This window comes from Ictalurus furcatus, chromosome 12, assembly GCF_023375685.1.
Source record: "Ictalurus furcatus strain D&B chromosome 12, Billie_1.0, whole genome shotgun sequence".
In the NCBI taxonomy this organism is placed as follows: Eukaryota; Metazoa; Chordata; class Actinopteri; order Siluriformes; family Ictaluridae; genus Ictalurus; species Ictalurus furcatus.
The window spans coordinates 7,873,572-7,898,619 of record NC_071266.1 but is presented as its reverse complement, the minus strand read 5'-3'; the positions used below and the strand labels follow the sequence as shown (position 1 = coordinate 7,898,619).

Below are 25,048 nucleotides of genomic sequence, written 5' to 3'. Positions count from 1 at the left end.
TTGGCACCATGTCCAGGGTGTACCCTGCGTTGTCTCCAATGCTCCCTGGGATAGGCTCCAGGTTCCCCATGACCTGGAAGGATAAGCAATATAGAAGATGGATGGATGGATATCCAGAATTTTTTTTTGTATAAATCCTTAGATTTGTATTAAATATTTATTTACTTCTACTTACCTATGGTCAAGGATTCATCTTCTATTCATGCCCTTGTTCCAGAACTTTGGGACTTGCAGAAAGACAATTTTCAGCATCTGCTGAGTAGCATTTAGAAATTCTTTACTATGATTTTTATTTTTAAACTGAATGAGTGACTCATGCAGCAGGATTCCTCTCTATAGCTTGTTTATAGCTTTACACCTGACCAATAATAAATCAGTCTTCATTTCCATTTCCATGGCCACGGGATTGATTGACATGAACAGTAAGGTCTGACAGGGCTCATGCATCATAAAACCGTTTTGATAGTCCAGTATGTTCACTTTGCCTCAGGTTTTCACTGTAAAATGCCATCATTGTCTTAATATTCTCATCAAAAAAAACATTTGTTACATAAAGTGAAGCACTGTTTTATTGAAATGTCATGTCAGGTTTCCACACAAACACACACACACACACACACACACACACACACACACACATTCACAGAGAGAGAGAGTGAGAGTTACTTGAACTCTAGTTAGTTCATTTCTCTCTCTCTCTCTCTCTCTCACTCTCTCTCTCTCGCTCACACTTCCACTTTCTGTCTGTCACTCTTTCCCAGTGTGTTATGGTCAGCACCCTCTGCAGTAAAACTGGGCTGTGACAAAAGTGAACTAAAGGGAAATACACATCAACTCTCCTTTCTTTTTCCACTTAGCCATCTTCCTTTCCTCTCTCCCTCTCCATCCATCTATCCATCTTTTCTACATCACTTCCTCATACATGGAATATCCATGTATGTGTATTAATTCTGGTTCCAAGTGAACTCTAGTAGGGTTTGATTGCAGTGAGAAATGTATTAGACTTTGTATCGACTCGACTCCAGGAAGTGAATCTTGCACGTCGTGCATTTTGGGTTGCAGCATGCTTTTTTTTAACTGAGCCACGAAGTGCGGTTTGAGCCAGCAGAGCTACAGAAATGTGACAAAAACCAGAGAATAAATGCAAAATGTTTTATAGCAACAAAAAAAAGGCATAGTAATTATTAAATCATTTATTTAGTGCCAGCTAAATGTTCTCCATGCTTGGGTGATTTTTTGTGTATGTGATTTCATACATACTTTATAAACACACACCATATTCCTGACCAATGAATGAAAGAATCTTTCCAAATAGCTTTTCAGACCTACATGCCCCTGAGGCAGAGTTTGTTGTTATTGTTGTTGTTTTTCTTAGTTCATTTAGTAAGGTTCAATGTGAAACCTAACCAAAGTAATTAGCAAACAACTATCAATTTTGCTTTGATTCAGGCTCAGCAAATGGACGAATGTGTGTGAAATAGGTGACTTGGCAATTCCTTTAAAGGGGTCTGTTCGTCATATTAATATATTTTCACAGATTTTTCGTTCAGTTGAAGCTCACCCAAAAGAAATGTGTTATCTAGCATGGATTTCATGAACATATGGAAAACACACACACACACACACACACACACACACACATTTTCATCTTACTATTCATCTGAGGACATCCTACTAACATAATTCTTAATTCTATATTAAGGCATTCTATATTAACCAACACCTAACCATAATCTCATGACCTCAATAACCAACAGGAAACCTTTTTGGCTGTAGGTTTTAAATAAATAAATAAATAAATAAATAAATAAATAAATTTAAGCGAAAACAGTTTCCTTGGGACCAGCCAAAACGTCAGAACTGTCAAATAGGTCAGAACTGTCAAATATTAGGACATTAGGTCCCCAACAAATAAAAAAACATGTCCACACACTCACACACACACACACACACACTGTCTCTCTGTTTTTCTTTTGCAACACTCACACATACTGGTACACACTTCTTAACTTGACCTATCATTGTGATTGCCACTTTTGAACTTCCACACACACTTGAACAGGAAGTGCACATTGTAACAGTTGGAAGCCCTTTCAAGACATAAAGTGTCACAGAAGCAAAATCATCTCTGACATGCAAATATTTGCTGTATTTTTTCTGCTTTAACTATCGCTAATTTCTCTATTTAAAAAATCCCTGTAATTTACATACATGTACAAATTATGCTCATTATTGCGTCTATTCTGTTGTCTTTATCTTTAGGTTTATTTTAAGATTATTATTCTGGTGCTCAACTAATATATCAGCTGACCTTTTTGTTTTTCAATACATAGCCACAGACTTGCCTCAAACCACTTCCTGTTCGTAAGTATTGCCATGCAGAATGCATGGGTGATTTAGTGTCCGTGTTAGTATATGTGAAGTTGCACATGTCACAATGTAGTTCTGCTTAGTTAACTGGCAGATCATTTCACTCCTTGTGTCAGCATATATTTTTTGACTAGAGATGAACCGAAAAAATAAGTATGACAAATGACTTTGCAAATATGAAACGTAAACTCTTCATCATCATTACTGCATACACATACACTAGACATCAAGCAAGGAATGGTGGTTTAGGCCTATCTCATTAAATCCATGCAAAATACAAGAATTAAATGTAATTATAAATGGATCAAAAGTATGACAGGTTTGTTCATTAAAAAAAAGGTTAGTATTGGGTCAGTTGGGATGTGCTGTCCTTGGTAACTGTAAATCTGCTTCCGCTAATTATTCCTCTTATATCAAAGCAATTTTCCATCACTAATAATTTTCCATTTATTAAAGAACTTTTTATCCATTTATAATCACGTTAAATGTTGTGGAATGTCCACAAAACAAGTCTTTTCCTGTTATCACTTATGTTATAGAAGCATCCTTTAGCTCTCTTTATTTCTCCATTTACCAGTTACCTGCAAGCTGAAGAAAGCTTAGCAAGCTCTGAAACTGGAGACTCCTGAAAGAAAACTTATATATCAGCATATCAACAATTACACCAAAAGTTCAGATGGAGTATTTAACACACAAGTTCCTGATGTAAGTTGGTATGGTAGATAATGATCATGGATTAAAATTAATTTAATTTGCCATGCAAATTTTGACCAATCAGAATTGAGAATATAGTAGTGCTGTGGTATAATTAGCCAATAATTCATATGTATTTATGTATGTGTGTATGTATGTATGTATGTATGTATGTGTGTGTGTGTATGTGTATGTGTATATATATATATATATATATATATATATATATATATATATATATATATATATATATATATATATATTGGGTATTGCTATAGAATTTAATTTCTTCATGGCCAACAATAGGATATACATTAAATGAAACACGTTGGTTAAAGGTTCATCATTAGATTAGACTGTTACTTTCACACATTCACCTTGTGAGAATAACGGTCAGCATTGAAACTGAGGTCACCAACACATGTTGTCAAGGGGAGGAGGCGAATATTTTCCTCTCATTCTTCCTCTTTCTGCAGACTATGAACCAGCCAAGCACTCGATGGAAGCCTGACTAGCTGCTCTGTGTAGATCTGAGATTCTGAAGACTTCTAAAATTAAGTCTGAGGCTGCCTACAAATAGACAGTTTATTGGAGGCTGAAGCCTGCTTGGGTGAGATCTGGGTGGTTAAAAAGTAAGTAGCAACGCAAAGAGATAGGAAATAGAGGAAACCAACCCTGTAACCTCTTTATGCTTTATGTATTCGAGCATGGTTAATGATTTACTGTATGAAAGCAGGACAACCAAATGTTTGTTGTATAATGTGAATTGCTTTTCAGCAGGCTTTTAGGACACATAGGAAATGTTCTTAGTTTGAGTAAGAATGCAGAGGTCGATGATTTCTTATCAAGAACACAAAAGGAGACTGTTTGTTTTGCTAGAAAAATACTATCATGTATAGACATATAGTAATGCTTTCATGATGATGAATGGACACTTGCATTAATAATTAGTGCATCAGGAAATAACAACTCACAATAAAATTATCTTTATTAAAACTGAGTCATATTTCCTTATGTGCTAATGATTAGTGCTTGCGTTAAATCATCATTATGAAAGCATTAGTACATGTATTAATATACTACATGCTTATTTCTGGACCATATAATAGTGTTACCACAAAAGCACAAACACGTAACATGAAACACATATCGTATGTTTGGATGCTCGAAAAAATCTATATTGTTCTTTTGCTTGAGTCATCTAAAGCACAGGGTTCGAAATACAGCCCATATCTCAAGCAATGTGCCTTCAAAATGACACTGTGGTTTTACATAGCCAAGGAGAGCACACTTTAATTTAGACTGATGCGCATGTCCGTGTTCAGCGCTGCCAAAATAAAATGGGCATTTATGACAGCTATTCATTTAGAGCTGATGATTAAATGTAGCTTCCTCTGGTGTGTGATCACTGCCATACTACTTCACTGTCCACAAGTAATTTATGCAAAGGCTTGACATTCATTATAGACTGAATCATCTGTCCTTTCAGTTGTGTGTGTGGGTGTGTAGTTGTGTGCTATGTGAAGAGGAGGCTAAAAGTTAATGCTTAAATGGTGTAGTCATCTCAAGTTCCTCTCTAGTGACCAAGTCCAGACACATTCAACCTGGAAGAAGAACTCTCAGTAAACAAGGGGAACTTGCATTTTGATAAAGACATAACTATAAATGGACAAAAGGCACTATTGTTGTAGTATAAAATGAATCAATCACTCTTCTAGGAAATTAATCAATGCTAGGGTTGTGTGATGTGTTACCATGCCAAAGTTAATTATGTTCCTATAACAGCGCATCCTGAATTGTTTCATTCCTAACAATGTTTTATTTATCCACGTACAGTTGCATTAAATGTTGTGGAATGTCTATGAAACAATTTCCTGTTATCACTTACATTATAGCAGGTATAACCAGTCAGTTTTCTCCTTTACCCTCTCTCTCTCTCTCTCTCTCTCTCTCTCTCTCTCTCGATCGATGTTAATAAGACAAGAAACACTCTACTTGTGATATTGCTTTGTGAGAAACCACAAAGCATAAAACTCCAGAAATCTCCTTAAAAAGACAGAAAACTTCACCATATCAACAATTACTCGCTTTTATTTTTTTAATCTATTTATATGGAGCAACTGCCGCAGAAGTTCTTGTGTAAAGAACAAAAATAGAAAATTAAATCAGCAACTTCTGACCAATCAGATAAAAAAAATAAAAGCGATGTGGAAAGTAGCTCTAAACTCCATCTGGTTTAATAACAACAATTGGTCTAATCATTTTTCACTTATCTCAAATGTTTCTAAAACATTTTTGGTGTCCAAGGTTTGCTTATTTAGCAGGTAGCTATAATGCTAATGTTGCTAATAATAATAATTTAAATAAAAATACATCTAGGCTCACGTGGAAATGCTGATGTGGTTTAAGACAGTATGACGGTGTAACTGGATGTTGCATGAATGGGCATGGACAACCAGAATGTGTCCGTGCTATTTTAATAGGATTATTATTTTAAAAAATAAGATTATGTATAAAATGTTTGAATGCCGGTCAGTGTCACAGCCATCCATGGCCAGGAGTCCATGAGAGCAAAATTGGCTGTTCTCTCTGTATAGGAAGGATGGCATACACTCTCTCCCTTATCAATCATGGGTTACACAAGCCAGTCATGGGTGTCTGTGAGCTCATGTACGCAGAAAGGGGTGGATAGCATTTCCTCCATGTATGTTATGTCTGTTATGTGGTTAGCTGGCTTCAGGTGTATCGGAGGAAGAACGTGATAGCCTTCATTCTCCCTAGTTGGTAGTTGTTAGGTTGTAGGTTGTTATGTGATAGGTGTTAGAGTTAGCTAGGGAATTGGGGAAAAAAGGGGGAAAAAAATGCTTGTTAACTTTTTAACATTGCTTGTTGACTACAATAGCCATAAAATCAGATATCAACTGGTCAATGTAAAGCAAGAAGGGAAATTCTTATTTTATGCCAAGGGACTTGTCATCAGTCATCAGTAATGTTTTTTGTTACCTAACTATCTCCTATGAATTGCATGGATATTTGCAGACTGGAAAGCCTACTTCTAATGCTGTACTTTCAGAAAATATTAACAAAAGCAAGTTGAAAAGGGCAAAACAATGCCATCTCTAATGAGCTCTCTCTCTTGTTCTCTCTCTCTCTCTTTCTCTATGTGTGTGTGCCTCTCACTCTTTTGCTTTCTCTCTCTCTCAGAATCCATGAGCTGGCTCCATCATGGAGGCAATCGGCAAGTTCGACTTCACCGCCACGGCCGATGATGAAATGAGCTTCAAGAAAGGAGACGTAATTAAGGCAAGGCTAAATGTCCTTATGACCCAAACATTTACCCAATCTTTAAAATTAAAAATTAAAATTAGTGCTCCTTACCCAGGACAGTCCATAGATGTGTATAAAGATAAAACCTAAAAAAAAAAAATTATAGGTGGAGAGTCATGTGCTGTGTGTACCAGGGTGTTTTGTATCAGTGATACTTTTTGCTATCATGATCAAAACCTGAACTATGTACTTTCCAAATATAAGCAACTCATCTCTGGATTTTGGACTAATTGGGGTCAGAAGTGCAGTAAAAGTAGCCATAATACCCTCACTGAAACTCATCTGAAATGTCTTTTATATATACATATATATATATATATATATATATATATATATATATATATATATATATATATATATATATATATATATATGTATGTGTGTGTGTGTGTGTGTGTGTGTAAGCTAAATTTTGTGATTAGCATGTATGATCCATTTCTCTGCAGATTTTGGGCACTAAGGATAACTGGTTCAGAGCTGAAAGACATGGTCTGCAGGGCTTCGTTCCAAGAAATTACATTACCCTCGACATCCCCAGGTTATTATGATGGCTTTATGAGGGAGGAATGAGAGAGGGTTTGAGGGAAGGAGATTTGGATTTGCTGTAACAAAAGTGATTTACTCATGGCTGTTATAGAGTAGAGGATAGAAAACATGAGTGCATGGACATATGTAAAATAAAAACAGTTTCACATACAGATAGAAGTTTTACACAAATAATTTAAAACAAAACAACAATTAAAGTCCAGTTTACACATATATAAACTTAAGTATGCTACAAGACTTGTAGGGTTGTAGAGTCAAATATCCAAATACAAAAACCTACATTTTGGCAATAATTTACTCAATATGTTTACAAGCACATAAAAAATAGATAATCAGATTATGGGAAAACTACAGATCGAAGATTTACTTTCTAAAGAGATAATGTATGGACATCTACAGCTGTTTTGCAATACACATTCCTTAAAAATTGTCAACAGATGAAAGATATTGACTATGTTTACATACACATCAATATTAATTGGAATTTGGCAATATTCAGATTGAGACAATATTCTGATTCCCCAAATTCTGATTCCTACTCCTGGAATATGCCTGTTTTAATCAGAAATTTGTTGCATGTAAACATCTTATTCAGAAAATCCACTGAAAGGATATACACGCGCATGCTTAGTCCGCAAGGAACTGTGGGTGCTAACAGATGCTTAGCTGTAGGCTAGGTATTTAGGAATGGCATCTCAGGCATACTTACAAAAACCATGTATACAGGAATATTCTGATGCCTGTATATAAACATCATATAAACATCATATAAACATCATATTCGGAATATGGCTGCAATCCGAATAAAGCCTGAACAGAATATAAACCTTAAAAGAAATTTGATGTGCATGTAAACATAGTGATTGTGGCCTTCTTTTAAAGAGTTCTTGATTGGCTGGGATACAAGGTTCAGGTATTAATTAATACTCAGACACAACAGAGCATGTGGCTGTCGCTGTTGGCCTGATGCATACTGGGACACAGAGTCTGTTGCAGATATGCTATAAAATGTAACCTTTTTTTTTTTTTTTTTTAAGATTTTTTTAAATGGTTTCAAATTGTGGAGTCCAGAACAGACTATGTTGAAATGGTATTCAAATCAACTTCCAAACCAACCTCCTTAAATTCAGGGTACTGATTTAAATTCCTCACCATACTTCTTGCTGAATAATAAGCATTAAGATATGATTGTATGGAATATACTGTAATAATGGCTTTAATCCATTTTACATCAGCAGTTCTGAAATGATTGTAATGATTGTAATATTAGTCCTCATTTCTAAGGAGATAAGTGCTTGTGATACTTTTTTATTGTTGTTATTTAGGAATCTACATGAATATCAGGTTGGCAAATTACTAGTATCACTGTCTTGAGATAGCTTAATAGTCATACATTTTCTGAATGAGAATGAATTTTCTTATGAATATGCAAAATTTCATTTGTACTGCTTTGCCCTTCATTTATGTCATTAATGAGTTATTAATGAAGCTGCTAGAGATAAGATAAAATATGACCCAAATTGACAGCAGTCACAGCACAGAAATTATGTATCTACAGTGTATTTATTGATCCTGGTGTTCTAAGGTCAGGTCTTTCCCTGTAGCTGGTATCAGGAGGAAATGAGTCGTCGGGCATCTGAGAACGCTCTCATGCCCCAACCAATAGGATCGTTTATCATTCGTGGCAGCCAGAGCTCTCCGGGAAACTTCTCCATCTCTGTCAGGTAGTATAGTCTAACACTGAACACTGCACAAATCAAAAAAAAATCTCTTTTACTTGTATAGAGGTATAGCATAAAGAAAATATTCATTATTTAGAAACTTGAATTGCATATAGTTAAGTCAGTGAAGTAAAAAAAAAAAGTGAAGTAATGAAAAAAGGTATAATAAATCAATAAACTAATATATAGCACATTTAAAGGCACCTTTTGAACAACAAAATACTGTACAGAGGTAGCTGAGTCTAAAGATGCTACAATTTCAAAAACTTATAAATAAAATACAGTCTGTTTGGCATAAAATTCAACATACAAATAATAATGCTAATAATAAAATTCGAAATGATAACATAATGCATAAATTAGAAGAGATTAAGAAGAGCTTCCTTTTACTCATTGAGCCCGCCCCTATTCCTGCCCATGTACATAAAGCTCTGCCCCTAGAACCAAGCTATATTATGCTGCATTTGAGGCGAAGTTGCAACTTGTAATGCCCCACCTACAACTGGTAAAAACTACAGAAAACGTCGGGGTTACGCATGTAACCCTGTTCCCTGAGAAGGGAAAGAGATGTTGCATTTAGCATAACAGTATGGGGAGCACCCTGCACACGTGACTGGTATCTGAAGCTTGTGTAAAATCATGCCTCTACTTATAGGCCTGCCATGATCAGGTGACGTGGCAATTAAGCGCGTCACATGATATATATATATATATGGCACCTGTGAACCATGCCGCCAGCCTCTATTATCTGAAGCGAAGACGCAATTCACAGGCCTGCCCTGGTATGACAGTGCTATGCAATGTCTTGTTCCCTTCTCAGGGAACAGGGTTACATGCGTAACCCCGACGTTCCCTTTCAAAGGGAACTTCGACGTTGCATTTAGCATGACAGTATGGGAATGGGAATACCCACTACGTCATACCGAGGGTACGGCCTGGTCAAAAATACCCAAGCCCGAGCGTCACTGCAAGACACTCGAGCCCGGGGTGGAATGAATATCCAGGCTGTAATAACGAATGAATGTGTGTGGCATAGACCACCCTGCAGCCGCACACACATCCTGCAAGGATACCCATTTGGAGAAAGCCTTAGAGAAGGCCCTAGTGGAATGAGCTCTTATGCCCAGAGGAACGGAGGAGGGCAGAAAGCCTGCAACACCACAGGGTGGGCAGCCGATGTAGGCACTTTAGGAATATAATCCGGCCTAGGATACAGGTAGGACTTGCCTAATCCAGGGGCAAAGTCAAGGCAGGAAGGGGCAACAGAGAGAGCTTGTAGATCTCCCACTCACTTGAGAGATGTCAGGGCCAGTAGCAGAGCTACCTTTAGAGTCAGAAACTTCTCAGAGGCTGACTCTAAGGGTTCAAATGGGGCCCCTGACAGACCTTCCATGACCACAGAAAGGTCCCAGGAAGGTATGCACAGCCTGCAGATGGGCCTCAGCCGTCTGACACCACGCATGAACCTCGAAGTTAGAGGATGTTGCCCCACAGAGGCTCCATCAACCGGGGCGTGGCTGGCCGAAACAGCGGCCACGTAACCCTGATTGTAGAAGGAGCCCACCCTGCTGAGAAACGTTCTTGTAAGAACTCCAGGACTGTAGCTATTGCGCAGTTCACTGTGTCTAGCTGACGTTCCTCACACCACAAGACAAAAAGCCACCACTTGAGCGCATACAATTTCCTTGTGGACAGTGCTCTAGCGTTTAATATGGTCTTTACAACCTCAGTTGTGAGACCAGAATCTATGAGCTGGTGCCCCTCAGCGGCCAGACCCACAGTTTCCATAGTTCTGGCCGAGGGTGATAAATCAGCCCTCCGGTTTGGGACAGTAGATCCACTATAAGGGCTCAAATGGGGCACCTGACAAACCTTCCAGGACCACAGAAGGTCCCAGGAAGGTATGCACGGCCTGCAGAGGGGCCTCAGTCGCCTGACACCATGCATGAACCTCAAAGTTAGAGGATGTTGCCCCATAGAGGCTCCATCAACAGGGGCATGGCTGGCCGAAATGGCAGCCAAGTAAACCCTGATTGTAGAAGGAGCCCACCCCGCTGAGAAACGTTCTTGTAAGAACTCCAGGACTGTAGCTATTGCGCAGTTCACTGGGTCTAGCTGATATTCCTCACACCACAAGACAAAAAGTTGCCACTTGAGTGCATACAATTTCCTTGTGGACAGTGCTCTAGAATTTAACATGGTCTCTACAACCTCAGTTGTGAGACCAGAATCTATGAGCTGGTGCCCCTCGGGGGCCAGACCCACAGGTTCCGTCGCTCTGGCCGAGGGTGATAAATCAGCCCGCTGGCTTGAGACAGTAGATCCACTCTAAGGGCTCAAATGGGGCACCTGACAAACCTTCCAGGACCACAGAAGTTCCCAGGAAGGTATGCGTGGCCTGCAGATGGGTCTCAGCTGCCTGAGACCATGCATAAACCCCGAAGTTAGAGATTGTTGCCCCACAGAGGCCCCATCAACAGGGGCATGGCTGGCCGAAACGGCGGCCACGTAAACCCTGATTGTAGAAGGAGCCCACCCCACTGAGAAATGTTCTTGTAAGAACTCCAGGACTGTAGCTATTGCGCAGTTCACTGGGTCTACAGTGGATCTCTGCGGATGGGAAACTCCCAAGGAGTGTCATCTCGCAGGGATATTATCTCTCAGAACCATATTCGAGCTGGCCAATAAGGTGCTACCAGCAGCAGACAGACTGTCTTGGCGAACTCTCACTAGAACCTGTGGGAGCAGAGCGATGGGGGGAACAGCGTACAGATGTGACCTCGGCCACATGTGCACCATGGCGTCCAGCCCTAATTGTGCGGGAGGAGTAAGGGTGAACCACAGCGGGCCATGTGTTGTCTCCTCGGAGGCGAACACATGCCATCCTGCTTGGCCAAACCTCACCGTATGGACTCCACCACTTGTGGATGGAGCCACCAGAGACCGTGAGCTGGAGAGCTGTCTAGGACTGCGCTCCAGCCCGTGAGGGAGGTGTCTCTCATTACCGTCTTGCGCTAAGGAGGCACTCCTAGAGTGTGACCCAAGGCTAGAAACCGGGGACACTCAAATTCTCAGAGCACGTAGGCATCGCCGCGTGACACTGACTATTCTCAGAGGTTTCGTCCTTGGACGAAACCCCCAACTTCTCAGCCGCCACTGAACGGTCTCCTGTGCAATAGGCCCATGAATGCCAATAGTCTCCTAAGATCCAGCTTTATCTTGCTCAGTGTTGATTGGATTGACCCTACGCATGTTGGGGATAGACAAGCCCTCATCATAGTAGAATCCTTATAACCCCTAGAAAAGTTGTCCTCTGCACTGGGAAAAGCATACTTTTCTGAGATTCAACCTGAGCCCCAAGCTCTTCATGTGGGCAAGAACAACATCTCGATGTTGAACCGGCAGTTCCCTGGATCATGCTGGAATTAACCAGTCATCCAGGTAGTTTGGTACACAGATGCCCTGGAGTCACAATGGAGCCAGAGTGACATCCATGCACTTTGTGAAGGTGCGAGGGGATAAAGCTAGCGATATTTATATGTGGAAATATGCACCTTTTAGATCTATCGCCACAAACCAGTCCTCGAACTGAATCTGTGACACGATAAGTTTGAGCGTCAGCATCTTGAACCTGTATGTCCGAAGAGTACGGTTCAGATGACGCAGATCTAAAATTGGCCGCATACTCCCATCTTTTTTGTGGACTAGGAAATAATGGCTGTAAAAAGCTCCCTCCCTTAGGGAATGGGGTACATTTTCTATGGCCCCATTGTCCAAAAGGGAACTTACTTCCTGCACTAACGTCGGGCTCTGGTCTGTGCTGACTACTGTGGTGGGCACACCTCTGAACCGGGGGGGTCAAGCTATAAACTGGACCTGGTAACCTTTTTCTACGGTAGACAGAACCCATGGAGACACATTTGGCAGTAGTTTCCACGCTGCCCGATGGTTTTTTAGTGACGTTAACTATTCCACATTCTATTGGAGGGAAAGCATCAAATTTTCGTTGCCCTGTGACAGCTCACTGACCAGAGAACACTAAAAACTTGGGGACCGCCTTGGCTAGGGGAGGCCCTACAGTAGCACTGAGGGCTACCCGCCCTACCCTTCTTTGCCTGCTTGGCCTTTATGACCATTCTCAGATCAGGCCTAGTAGCAGACTGTGACTGTGGCTGCCTGGTTCCCCTGGCTGTCTGCGGGGGTTGGTGGGCTGCCATAATTGCCTTCTGGGTCTCCCTTGCACTAGTGCTGCCCCGGGCTCCACTCGTGGATGCCCGGGTGAGCTCGAGACAACAGGGAAGGAACTGGCTTTTTTGAATGCCGCCATATGTTGAGTTCACTCAGCAGGTCTGCTTGTTAGGCCTGCAACACTGTCATTGTCTGCCGTGACCCACAAGCAAGACTACTACTGCATAGGCTTGCCCCCCAATGCCACGGCGGCCTTATGCGGTGGTTTGGATGCAAAGCTGGCCCCCCTAATTACCTGCCATCTATGGAGAGAGGTAGCTCGCAAGCGCCTTCTCGAGCTTCAGCATAGCTAAATAGCCATGCCGTTTATTCCCCACAATGGCTGAATAATCCAACATTGTGGGGTTATAAATATGGCTTATGCATGGTTTTCCCCCAGAAGCCTGATATTTTGTCATGTACTTCTGGAAGACAGGGGAGTTTCTGCAGTGTGAGGGATTTACTTTCACTGGGGAGAAAAAGGCTCATCCAGCCTTAGTAATCACTTCAAGCAGCCCTTTATATGCTGCTATATGCTGCTCAGTATTTAGCACATCCTTCTGGCTCCTTGGAGTCAGAGAGAAATTATTACTATTATTATTTGTGTGTATGTGTGTGTGTGTGTGTGTGTGTGTGTGTTTTCTTCCCCTTTTGGCTTTCCATAGTGGAAGGAGGAGTAGCGACGCGCGCTCCAAAATCCAGCGGAGAGCCGAACCCGGAAGACAGAGCAAGAGATAGAGCAGCGCTCGTCTCCGACTCCTCTTCCGGATCCATAAGAGATCTCCCGAACCTGAGACAGCTAGCTGCCTCGGCAGCGGCCGGCCCAGATCCGCGAAGCTCTGAAACCCAACTCGCTTCGGCTTCCGGGAAGAGCGTGAGTCGCGAGCCGAGCTGCTTAATGTAGGCATTACCATGCGCAGCCTCTCGAGGCTGCCATCGCATGCTACACTCCTAAACACTTCACCCAGAAAGTGTGCACTACCCCCGTGATGAAACGGGAGCAAGCCGTAACACACTTCCTGAATTCTTTCTCGCTCATTACTTCCCTCTCTTTTCTTTTGTTTTTCTCTGAAAAAGGGATAGAAAAGTTAAGAGATTTTGAGAAAATATCGAGTAGAAATGAAGCGGTTTTTTTTGTCACACAAACAACAGACATGCAGTCTCGCTGAAGATAATAAGGCTGGCGGCATGGTTCACAGGTGCCATATATATATATATATCATGTTACGTGCTCAATTGCCATGTCACCTGATCATGGCAGGCCTATAAGTAGAGGCATGATTTTACACAAGCTTCAGATACCAGTCACGCGCAAGGCGCTCCCCATACTGTTATGCTAACTGCAAAGTCGAAGTTCCCTTGGAAAGGGAACCCCCTGAATGTGAAATTTCAACTTGTCAACTTGGGCTTGTCTTCTCAACTACTAGATGACATCAAGTCAACATGGCCGTTCACACTGTGAATAGCCTGAAGCACCACTTCTCTAGTTTAAATGAGTTTATAGCAGTATTTGGCTTTAGATCAATTAGCATACAAGTATAGTACTTAGTTAAATCTATAACATTGACTATTGAAGTTTTGAGAAGATAATCACTAACATTAGAATTATCATTTATGTTAGCTGGCTAGATTGTTGCTAAACTACTTGCTAGTGTCCGCTGTTCTTTCTGTACTGTAATTTCAGTCCTAAATGTTGCATAAATGTTTGACGTTCACTATTGTAAAACATAACCAGTAGCCACTGAGGCTTGTAACTGTAAAAGTGGTCACAGTAGATTTTTATGAGCTTATGCACTCTTGACAGAGCAAACAAAAGACACTCTTTCGTGAAGGAATCCATGTTAGTTTGTTTTTTCACTTCAAATGTGCTGAGGTAGGAAATGACATTATTATAACTTGCAAATTACCACTTACAAGGCACCACAAGTGCAGCATTACTATAAACACACAGTTCACATTTTTATGGGGATAGTCAGGACTACCATCACTGTAATGAAAATAAACCATTTCTACTTCATTTGTTGTGTTTTACATACCTTTCTAGGAGCAACGTCACTAATTCTACATCCAGTTTCAGTAATAAATTACTCTGTTGTGGAAAAGTGTTTATTCTGGCTTCATTGTGTTTCTTGCCATTAAGTTTTTTGAAGCACAGGGTGATTGTTTTTACTTATTCAACACAAACAACAGTTTATGGCTTCAATCATTATGTGTTATCATGTTCTACATATTGTTCCAGGTTATTTATACTAGAAAGAAAATTTAAAACTTGACTATTGCTCCTTTAACATTCTTCAAATCCAGACAGAGGTTTAAAATATACACTAATTTTGTGATCGGCTCTAAGTTTTTTTGCATTATGATTAAGATATCTAATGTAGTTAATTTTTTTCCTTTCACATTACCCCCTGTAGCATGGAGGTACACTGTCAGGTATTGTCAATCCTATTTAAATCCACTTCCATTCAATCCACTGCAGCACTCCTTTGAAGTGAATCAACCATAAATTCACATATAAATCCTTCAAATACGAGCTAGCAGAGATTGATAAGCATATCCTGGGAAAGTACGATTGTAAAAAAAAAAAAAAAGAAGAAGAAAAATCACTTCATCCTCCTTGCTATTTTAGCAGCTGAGCCAGATAGACCAGCTTCCTCTTTGTTTTTGTGCATGTCGACAAACTTTCACTATTGAGTCCACACCAGACTGAGTCACAACAAAATTAAAGGCATCAGTAATCTTTTCCTTCTTACAGGCTTAAGTAGATTATTTAGGTTCAGGTCAACTAAACAACTCGAATCGTTTCTCCAATATAGGCAGCCTTGGCTCTACCCACTGATTTGTTATTATTGCTGCGTATTATAGCAAATGTTTCTTTCTCAGTATATTTTTATTCATACTTTATTCTTCTGCTCATATTGTTCAGGTCTGTGCTATGGTCATGTCAACATTTCATTATTAATATAGTACTTCAGCACAGGAAAACTCCACCCTGAAGCACATTTTAAATGTGCTACTGTGATGTTTTTACCGATTCCGGTGCTAATTTGTCAGTTGGTGGTGTATTTCCTGTAATCCTGTAAAAAGATATGGTTGTTCTCTGCTGCGCTGGCATTACTGGAGGACATTGTAAATACTTGCACAGTTACAATGGCATTTAATATATGAACAAATTTCAACAAAACTTAAACATACAGTACATCAGGGATAACAATCACATTTTCAATTCTTGCTCACCATTTTCCAGTGATGTTCATCGTCATATTAATATTAAACATAGAAGTATGTTTAACTGTGCAAATGTTGGACTCAAAGTTCCAGAACGCAATGCAACTATATGACTCTGAGTTAAAACAGAGGCTCGGCTTGGCTACGTAGCGATCTACGAGATACCAAGTGCGACACATGAAACTTAATGCTTTGGATGCTGAGCAGAGTGTACAGATTAGGAGGTAAGAGAGCTGGACAGACTAAAGTAAAGTAAAGTGCTGCTGTATCACTCTCTTTAGGTAAAGATAAAGGAAGGCTAAATCCCTCTTCACGACTATGCACTGGACAGCATTGTGGGTAGGAAATTGTTGAGCAAAGTGAAAGTAGCCCAACATGTTATTGAGTTGTCATTTAAATGTTCGTCCTGCTTATACAGCATTTATATTGTCTGCTTTACCTGTCAGAAATTTTTTTTGTTTGTTTTTAAAGTTTTCTTCATAATCTTGTAGGCATGAGGCAGACGTGCAGCATTTTAAGGTGCTCCAGGACACCAGAGGGCAGTATTATCTATGGACTGAGAAATTCAGCTCTCTAAATGAACTGGTGGACTACTACACAGTCAATTCTATTTCCAAACAGAGCTCCATACGCCTCCTCTCTGAGCAGCCGGTGAGTGGACGTAGAAACTCTGGTTGGGATTTTATTCCCTGCACATGCACAGTAAACAATAGTGAGGATATTACAGACAATGTGAAAAGCTAAATAATGTGACAATTATTCAAGTTTTTAATAATGTAAAGAGATAAATCAACGTACTTGAGCAGATAGACAACACTATACTTTGAAAATCAAATTTAATGATAATGAGTCTTTATTGGTCACGTATACACTACAGCACAGTGAAATTCTTTTCTTCACACACCCCAGCATGTTAGGAAGCTGGGGTCAGAGCACAGGGTCAACCATGATACAGAGCCCCTGAAGCAGAGAGGGTTAAGGGCCTTGCTCAAAGGCCCAGCAGTGGCAGCTTAGCAGTGTTGAGCTTCCGATCAGTAACCCAGAGCCTTAACCACCAAGCCACCACTGCCCCCCAAGCCACCACTGCCCCTATACTAGAAAGAATAGAGAGAATATTATTTTTGCTGGACATGTCACCATCAATATTAGACACCTGTATCAGCAACAACATGAATAAATAAGGAATAAGCTACAATAGAGTGGGTGGTTATAGGAAAATAATTAACAACAAGCTGTGTGATGTGGATCAGTGCAGAGTAGAGTCACTGTTACCATCCTGTAGAGATGTTCACAAGTAATAAAATGCAAGTCCAACTCAAGTCTCGAGTCTTTACCTTAGAGTCCAAGTCAAGTTTTGAGTCTTTACCCTAGAGTCCAAATCAAGTCTCAAGTCCTAAGTCAACAGAATCTACATGAGGAGTATCTGTGACCTTTAACTGTATAGCAATGATAAAGAACAATATTGTTCACAGTAAAGGAAAAAGAAACACAATAGATCAACAGTTGTGTGCAAGTTGCAACAATATATTTAAAAATATTTTTAAAACACTTTGTTTCTGAAAATATTTGTTTAAAATGCCACATTGTCATGGTTTCCCCTTTAAGCAGTGCGGTGGAGAGCATGTGGGCGCGCGTGCACGAGCAAGGTGCGCGAGCGCCCGCTCTTCGTATGTTGACAACCGTGACATTGTTTACTATGGACACGTGCTTTTGTTATGTTTCTGTTATGTCTCCTCTCTGTTCTGTCATTGGCTATTGTTTAAGCGTGTGTCTAGATTGGTGTCAGCCGTCAGCACCTACGCGCTGATGATGTTTGTATATATACCACACGCCTCCCAGCACAGGGCGCGGAGTATATATTTTTTTCTGCTCCCAGTTCTATGTTTCTTGTTTTGTTTCTCGACCCTGTTTTCCGTGACCACGACCTTGATTCCTGCTTTGCCCCGTTTATGCCTGTTTGCCGATCACCTGACCTTTGCATGTTTCTGGATTACGTTTTTGGATCACGATTCGGATTTACCTGCCTGTGTCTCTCTTTAATAAAACTGTCAACTGCATTTGCACAGGTTCACTGATTGCACAGTGGGCACAGGTTCACTGAAACTTGACAGTTGATGACAAGGGACCCATTTTAGTGAGTCCATGCCCACTGTAGCCTCAGATTTCTGTTCTTGGCTGACAGGAGCGGAATAGAAGTGGAATCCTATGTGGTCTTCTGCTGTTGTGGCCCATCCACCTCAAGGTTTAATGTTTTCTGTGTTCTGAGGTACATTTTTGCTCATCACAGTTTTAAAGAGCTATTATTTGAGTTACTGTAACATTCCTGTTGGCTTGAACCAATCTGGGCATTTTCCTCTGACCTCTCTCATCAACAAGGCATTTCCACCCATAGAACTGTCATTTACTTGATGTTTTTTGGTTTTGTTTTTCATACCATTCTGAGTAAACTCCAGAAACTGTTGCATGTAAAAATCCCAGGAGATCAGCAGTTATAGAAATACTCCAAACCAGCCTGTCTAGCACCAACAACCACACCACAGTCCAAATCACTGAGATCACAATTTTTCATCATACTGATGGTTGATATGAACATTACATGAAGCTGCTGGCCTGTATCTACATGATTTTAATTCAAAGACTTTGCTCTTAAATTGTTCTAATCTAAAGGGGTTAATGTAGATGAAGAAGCCTTGAGTGAAGTTATTCTTGACTTGACTGGCAGTGTAAAATAAGAATGTGTTTCAATGTGTGTGTGTGTGTGTGTGTGTGTGTGTGTGTGTGTGTGTGTGGTCACTTACAGGAGAGAAGACAAAAGATAGAAGACATGCAGAGCAGACCTCTCCCTCGTCCTGCAGAGCCTCTTCCAACTCCACATGTAACAACACACCCTCACACACACACACGCACACACACACAAACACCTATTTCCATAACCATGTCTTGTTAAAGTAACCCTACAACCAGTTCCATTATATAGTTACCATTTGCCTCTATTTTTTTAAATATATATTAAACTTTCCGAGTACCTAAACAGTAAACTCTAAAGACTTTTGTGCATGGAACTCACAGGAGATCAGCAGTTATAGAAATACTCAAACCAGCCAGTCTGCACCAACAATCATGCCATAGTCCAAATCACTGAGATCACATTTTTCCCCCTATTCTGATGGTTGATATGAACATTACCCAAAGTTGCTGGCCTGTATCAGCATGATTTTTTTTTGCACTGCATTGCATTGCAGCCACACAATTGGCTGATTAGATAATTGCATGAATGAGTAGGTGATTATTTTCTGAAGTGTTTTATTCCTCTTATACCACAGCATTAAAAATACTTACAGCTTTACCTCTGGCAGTAACAAAGAACTGACATTAGAGACTCCTTCCATTTCCTCACAGAAATGTAACCATATCAACTATTATACAAGTTTTCAGTTTGTTTATATTGAGTGTCCTCCATAAAAGTTGCTACTATAGATACAATAATGTATTATAGGAAATTCAAGTATGAAGATTTGAGCAGGGATTTAGGGACAGAATCCTAAGACTGTTAGAATTTAATTTGTTGTTATAGCCATATTTACCTCAGCTTAAAATGATAGCCAAGGTATTTTAGACTAGACCTGGAATGGTTTTATATGACCAAATAACACAGTACATCATGTTTAGAGAATCTGTAGCAGAACATTTAAACATATCTGTTTTAAATGCGTATTCTTTACCACTTGAGTATGTGTGTGTGTGTGTGTTGTCATAGAGCTATTTCACATTTCCCTATACTGTTATAGCAACAAGAATAGTGTGAATCTCAGAACAGTCCTCAATAAGGGTGTGGCTGAACCAGTAGAGTGTGATGCTTATCATGCCTCAATGGTCTCTTTTTATATTTACACAAAAACTCTCATATTTCAGAACCACTTAAACTCTGCTTCAGATCCCTGGCCGGTTCATCAGGTACTGTACTGTTGCTTTAATTTGTTCTAATCCAAAAGGTTTAGTGTAGATGAAGAAGTCTTCAGTGAAGTTATTCTTGACTTGACTGGAAGTGTAAAAGATGAATGTGTTTAAGTGTGTGTGTGTGTGTGTGTGTGTGTGTGTGTGTGTGGTCACTTACAGGAGAGAAGAAATAAAATAGAAAAGGTGCAGAGCAGACCTCTCCCTTGTCCTGCACAGCCTCTTCCAACTCCACAGGTAACAGCACACACACCCTCACACACACACACACACACACACACACACACACAACACTCCACTCATTTCCATAAGTATCTCTTATTAAAGTAACCCTGCAATCAATTCCATTATATAGTTACCATTTGCGTCTAATTTGCGCATTATTAATTATTAATTACATTTACAATTTATTATGCAAGATCTTAGTCTATCATGTCTGTAATTCTGATAAACATATAATAAGCAAATTATTAAATGATGACGCTGAAGCCAGAGAACCTATGTGTTACACTATCCAACTAGTTCACTTAGCTAATGTACTTAGCCAATGGGTTTGTTGTAATACATACCGTATTTCACAGGTTTGGGTAGTGTTAAATATATTTTTGGGATATGACAACTCAAATTGCAGACCTGCACGGAAACCTTTACGCATATTGCGTAAGAACTCGGAGTAAACTAGCACTCAAAAATACGCAAAAAGAGCAGTTTTCTTTTTTCCTCACTTAAAATAACACACAAGCCAATAGACATGTGAATCTGGAATGACTGTTAGTTTTATGGGTGTTTTGAAGTTTCCAATATTAACTGACACTCCTGGAAGCCCCGCCCACTTCCCACCATCTTGCATTAGTAATCTCTTGTCTCACTTTAAAGATGTGTCCCTACTTTCTGTTGGGATAAATGAAGAATGTTTTGAAATTCATCCATCCATCCATTTTCTGTACCGCTTATCCTACATAGGGTCGCAGGGAGCCTGGATCCTATCCCAGGGAACTCAGGGCATGAGCTGGGGGATGGGGTGCCAACCCATCACATCACATAGTCATACAATGACTCGTCAAATCTAACACTGTACAAATAATGTTAATGTTAATGATAAGACGGCAGTGGTAGCTCATTGGTTAAGATGTTAGACTACTGATTGGAAGGTCATGAGTTCGAACCCCAGCACTGCCAAGCGACCATCATTGGGCCCTTGAGCGTGGTCCTTAACACTCAATTGCTCAGATGTATAAATGAGATAAATGTAAGTCACTCTGGATAAGGGCGTCTACCAAATGCTCATACGAGATGTCATATCATGATTATTAAACGTTAATTATTTTGTTTATTTTATGTAATAGAATAGGTTAACATGCTTTATGTTCAAAAACACATTATGTGTCACATAATGTACATTATTGCAGTGCCTCTATTCCCAGGCTCCCTGAAACACTCCAATTTCTCCAAAGCCCCTCTTTCCGAAAAGCCCAGAGTACTCTGATTGGCCAGCGGACCCATTGCATTGTGATTGGACAAAAACCTCAAGTGTGCGTTGAAAATTTAACGCCCCTTGGGTTAGCTTCAGCCTCCAAGGATTCTAAAGCAATTCTAAGCTCCTAAGCAACATGTCGTTGGTTTTACCGTATCAGTTTGATGCGAATTATCAAACAGAACTAACTTTGCAAACACGACTTGAGCAGAACATTTCACAGTGGTAAGTTTTTATTTTGTAACTCTCTTACATTTGAGATACAATGTCAATTCCGACGCCTACTGTAAGGCCTAACTATGCTATGTACATAGTTTCTGTGTGTACATAGGTACTCGTGCAATATATATTTGGAAAGCTAAGATTCCTGTGATTCGATCGACATAAACCATTTCAAGACACAATCACAACAGCAGCTACAATCAATGTCTCTGTCAGACCAACAACATATAAACAAACACTGAGGCAACTTTGCAAACTTTAGCTAGCACGTTAGCAAAGGTCTTCAACTGAGCCCTGAGCCACAACACAAAACTCTGCATTTGAACAGTCAATAGCAAGTACTTCATTAAATTATCAAACATACTTACAGGTTCTGATTCAGAAGCACAAGATTGTCTGAGAAAAGTGGGAATCGCCCCACTTTTCAGGAGTAGTCTTTGTGTGTAGCCTGCCTTGTACTCGCCCAGGTTAAGGAAGCTGTACTCTGTAAAATGCTCTGTGTACAAGCAAGTGTTTGGATTGTACTGCTCAGGAACAGCATTATAAATAAACATTAACCACTGATTCCTAATTTTGTCAGTTTTCGGAAGGCTAAACAAACGGGTTTTGCTTTTGCACCGAAACACGCAGTGTCTCCACGACATGGCGCCTGAATTCACTGAAGCCTCGCCTTATTTCTTCGTGGCTGACTCTGGGCGGGATTATGCTGATCTGCAGGTCTGGAGCAATGTTCTCTGTTAGATAAAATAAATCCCTTTGGGGGAGACTATGAGCTTTGTGACTTTGCAGATCTTATACATGCACAAACAGATACATTACACTCCCAAACAAAAGGAAAACCTTAAAAATCATGATATGACTCCTTTAATGATCATTAGAAAGTGGTGAAATGGTGACGTTGTGTCTTATCTTGATGCTCCCTTACCTCAAATTGTTGTATACTATCTCCTTTTTTTTTTCTTTGTTAATGGTCTTTTTTTGTTTTGTTTTGTTTTGTTTTTCCTAGTTGTTGTGCCGTCTTCTTGGTCCATCTAACATGTGAACACAATAAAAATAATAATAATACTAACACTACTACTACTACTACTACTACTACTACTAAGAGGAAGAAGAAGAGGAAGAAGTATTAGAAGAAGAATTAAAGAGTGATTAAATTTTCTCTTCTGCATGTAAACCTTTTTAGCGTTTACATCTGAACTAAAACATTTTCCCTCCAAGCACCTGGTGGTTACAGTGAAACCCCAGATGATATGAGAATGACTCCAATTTGCATATCATACATATTCGTAGATCCGGTCATGCCTTATAAGGGTGAAAGTGTAAATTTGTGATTTACCTATGCCATTTTTAGCAGTTGGATTATATCATTATCATTCTTTATTTACATATTATTTTATTTATTTATTTATTTTTATATATTGTATTCATGTTTACACAAAAACACTTGTATTTCTCCTGATGTCATCCAGAGACACTTGGACCCTGCAGATTCTAAGTTGGCTGCTCTTAAATGTTCTGTAAGTTTTAGTGTAGATAAATGTAGTTTGAGTGAAGTTATCAGGAAGTTCAAAACATGATTGTGTGTGTGTGTGGTCACTATTGAAGGAGAGAAGACATCAGAGTGGACCATCAGGGCCACCAGGCCCACCTCCTCGTCCTGCAGAAACGCTTCCACCTCCACAGGTGACAACATACACACATGCACACACACACACACACACACACACAAACGGGGTAGTTATTTTAAACCACAGGAGGATATGGGGGTAATTTGCATATAATGCAATAACAAAAATTATCAAATTTTAAAAAATATACAATTCTACATTCTTATAATAGATAAAGGATGCAACCAAATATGAATATTGTCACATGTTTGAAATTTACATAATTACAATTACAATTTTAATGATATATAAATAATTTAGATAATGTATTATATAATGTTTGTGCAGGCATCACTGATAAAGGTTAAGGCTCTGTATGACTTCATAGCCGAGGAGCAGGATGAGCTGAACTTCAGTGCCGGCGATATTATAGAAGTTGTGGACCAACCAGAATCCTTCTGGTGGGTTGGACAGCTACGAGGGAGGACCGGACTCTTTCCCACCAACTACATCACTCCTTTATGAGTGCATACAGTCAGAATCATATGTGTGGCTATTTGTGTTTATTTAATTTATCCCAGGTGTCTTTCTTGAGTGTTACTTTTACGCAGAATTCAGAGATTTTGTGTTAGTTGTCCTGCCTTCCAAATAAACAGTTTCATCATTTTAGACCTTCTTATAACTGCAGTGTTTCAGAGAATAACACAGATGACACATACAGACTCGATGACTGTACTGCAACTGTCATTTATTCCTGTTGTCATGCCTCACCTTTGTTGATTAACTTTTGAGCAATGTACTCCAATAAAACACAAAGAATAGTATTGATTAATCTTTATTTAATTAATGTTTCAAACTGGAAAACTTAAAACTTACTATGAAGATCAATATAAAATCCAATAATGTAAACACCTTAATCACACTATTAACGTTGTGTGGGAGTTTTCACCACATTTTGCGACAGGACATATACACACATGGCAGTATATATGTAACCATTTGACGGCAAACAAGAGAGCACGGCTGCGTCCAAAACCGCGTACTTACCTAATATATAGTAGGCGAAATACACATATTTCGGCTACTATGTAGTAGGTAAGTATGCGCTTTCGGATGCAGCTCATGACTTCAAGCAGTCATCTATTTGCATGTATAGCATGACAAATAATTAACCGCACTTGAAGCTTTCATGAAATTAAAATTGAAACACCCAAAACTGTATACGATACCATAATGAAGACGAACTGTATTTTGAAACGTGAAATTCTGGAGGGAACGTCGGACAGCGTGGCGTGGGGACGTAATGATGTGTGCCATTAATCGATTTATGTCCTATAACATGAAAAACAGGAACATGAAAGGAATATTCTAAAAGCAACTCATGTAAACACCTTAATCACAGTATTGTCTTATTCAGAATAAGGTCAGTAATTAGATTAAAACGTATAATCGATGTGGTGGCTATTTTGTTAGAAGACATTTATTTAGCACTTATGGAAGCCATCTCAAGTATGAACGCTTGGAAACACAGTGCTTTGTAATGTTTCTTTGTAAATCTTTGTAAATCTTTAAGACGGGGGAGTTTATGCGTTCTGGATTCCTGTAAAATGACAAGCAGTGTTTTTGAGACTGAGAGAGAGACAGAGAGAGCAACAGAGAAAGATCTTGGTGAGGAAACA

General features: G+C 39.7%; 1 protein-coding gene across 2 annotated transcripts; it reads left to right on the top strand.

Moving 5' to 3' along the window:
• The first annotated feature begins 3,398 nt into the window (after positions 1-3,398).
• On the top strand, positions 3,399-24,036 carry grap2b (GRB2 related adaptor protein 2b). 2 transcript variants are annotated; one of them, XM_053638314.1, is made up of 10 exons: positions 3,399-3,695; positions 6,268-6,366; positions 6,837-6,928; positions 8,541-8,660; positions 16,604-16,763; positions 18,913-18,987; positions 20,025-20,066; positions 20,229-20,303; positions 23,368-23,445; positions 23,718-24,036. In XM_053638314.1, exons 2-10 carry the CDS (start codon positions 6,289-6,291, stop codon positions 23,892-23,894), a joined length of 897 nt encoding a protein of 298 aa, XP_053494289.1. In that variant the 5' UTR covers positions 3,399-3,695; positions 6,268-6,288; the 3' UTR covers positions 23,895-24,036. The 2 variants fall into 2 exon arrangements, with proteins under 2 accessions (XP_053494289.1, XP_053494290.1); XM_053638315.1 differs by lacking the exon at positions 3,399-3,695 and having other exon boundaries at positions 6,281-6,366; positions 8,522-8,660.
• Positions 24,037-25,048: the final 1,012 nt, after the last annotated feature.

Bases quoted from the DNA above. Each gene is read 5' to 3' on its own strand.
- grap2b (XM_053638314.1), top strand. From the start codon at position 6,289: ATGGAGGCAATCGGCAAGTTCGACTTCACCGCCACGGCCGATGATGAA. The intron at 16,764-18,912 runs GTGAGTGGACGT...GGTCACTTACAG, and splicing joins GCCTCCTCTCTGAGCAGCCG to GAGAGAAGACAAAAGATAGA. The intron at 18,988-20,024 runs GTAACAACACAC...CTCATATTTCAG, and splicing joins AGCCTCTTCCAACTCCACAT to AACCACTTAAACTCTGCTTC.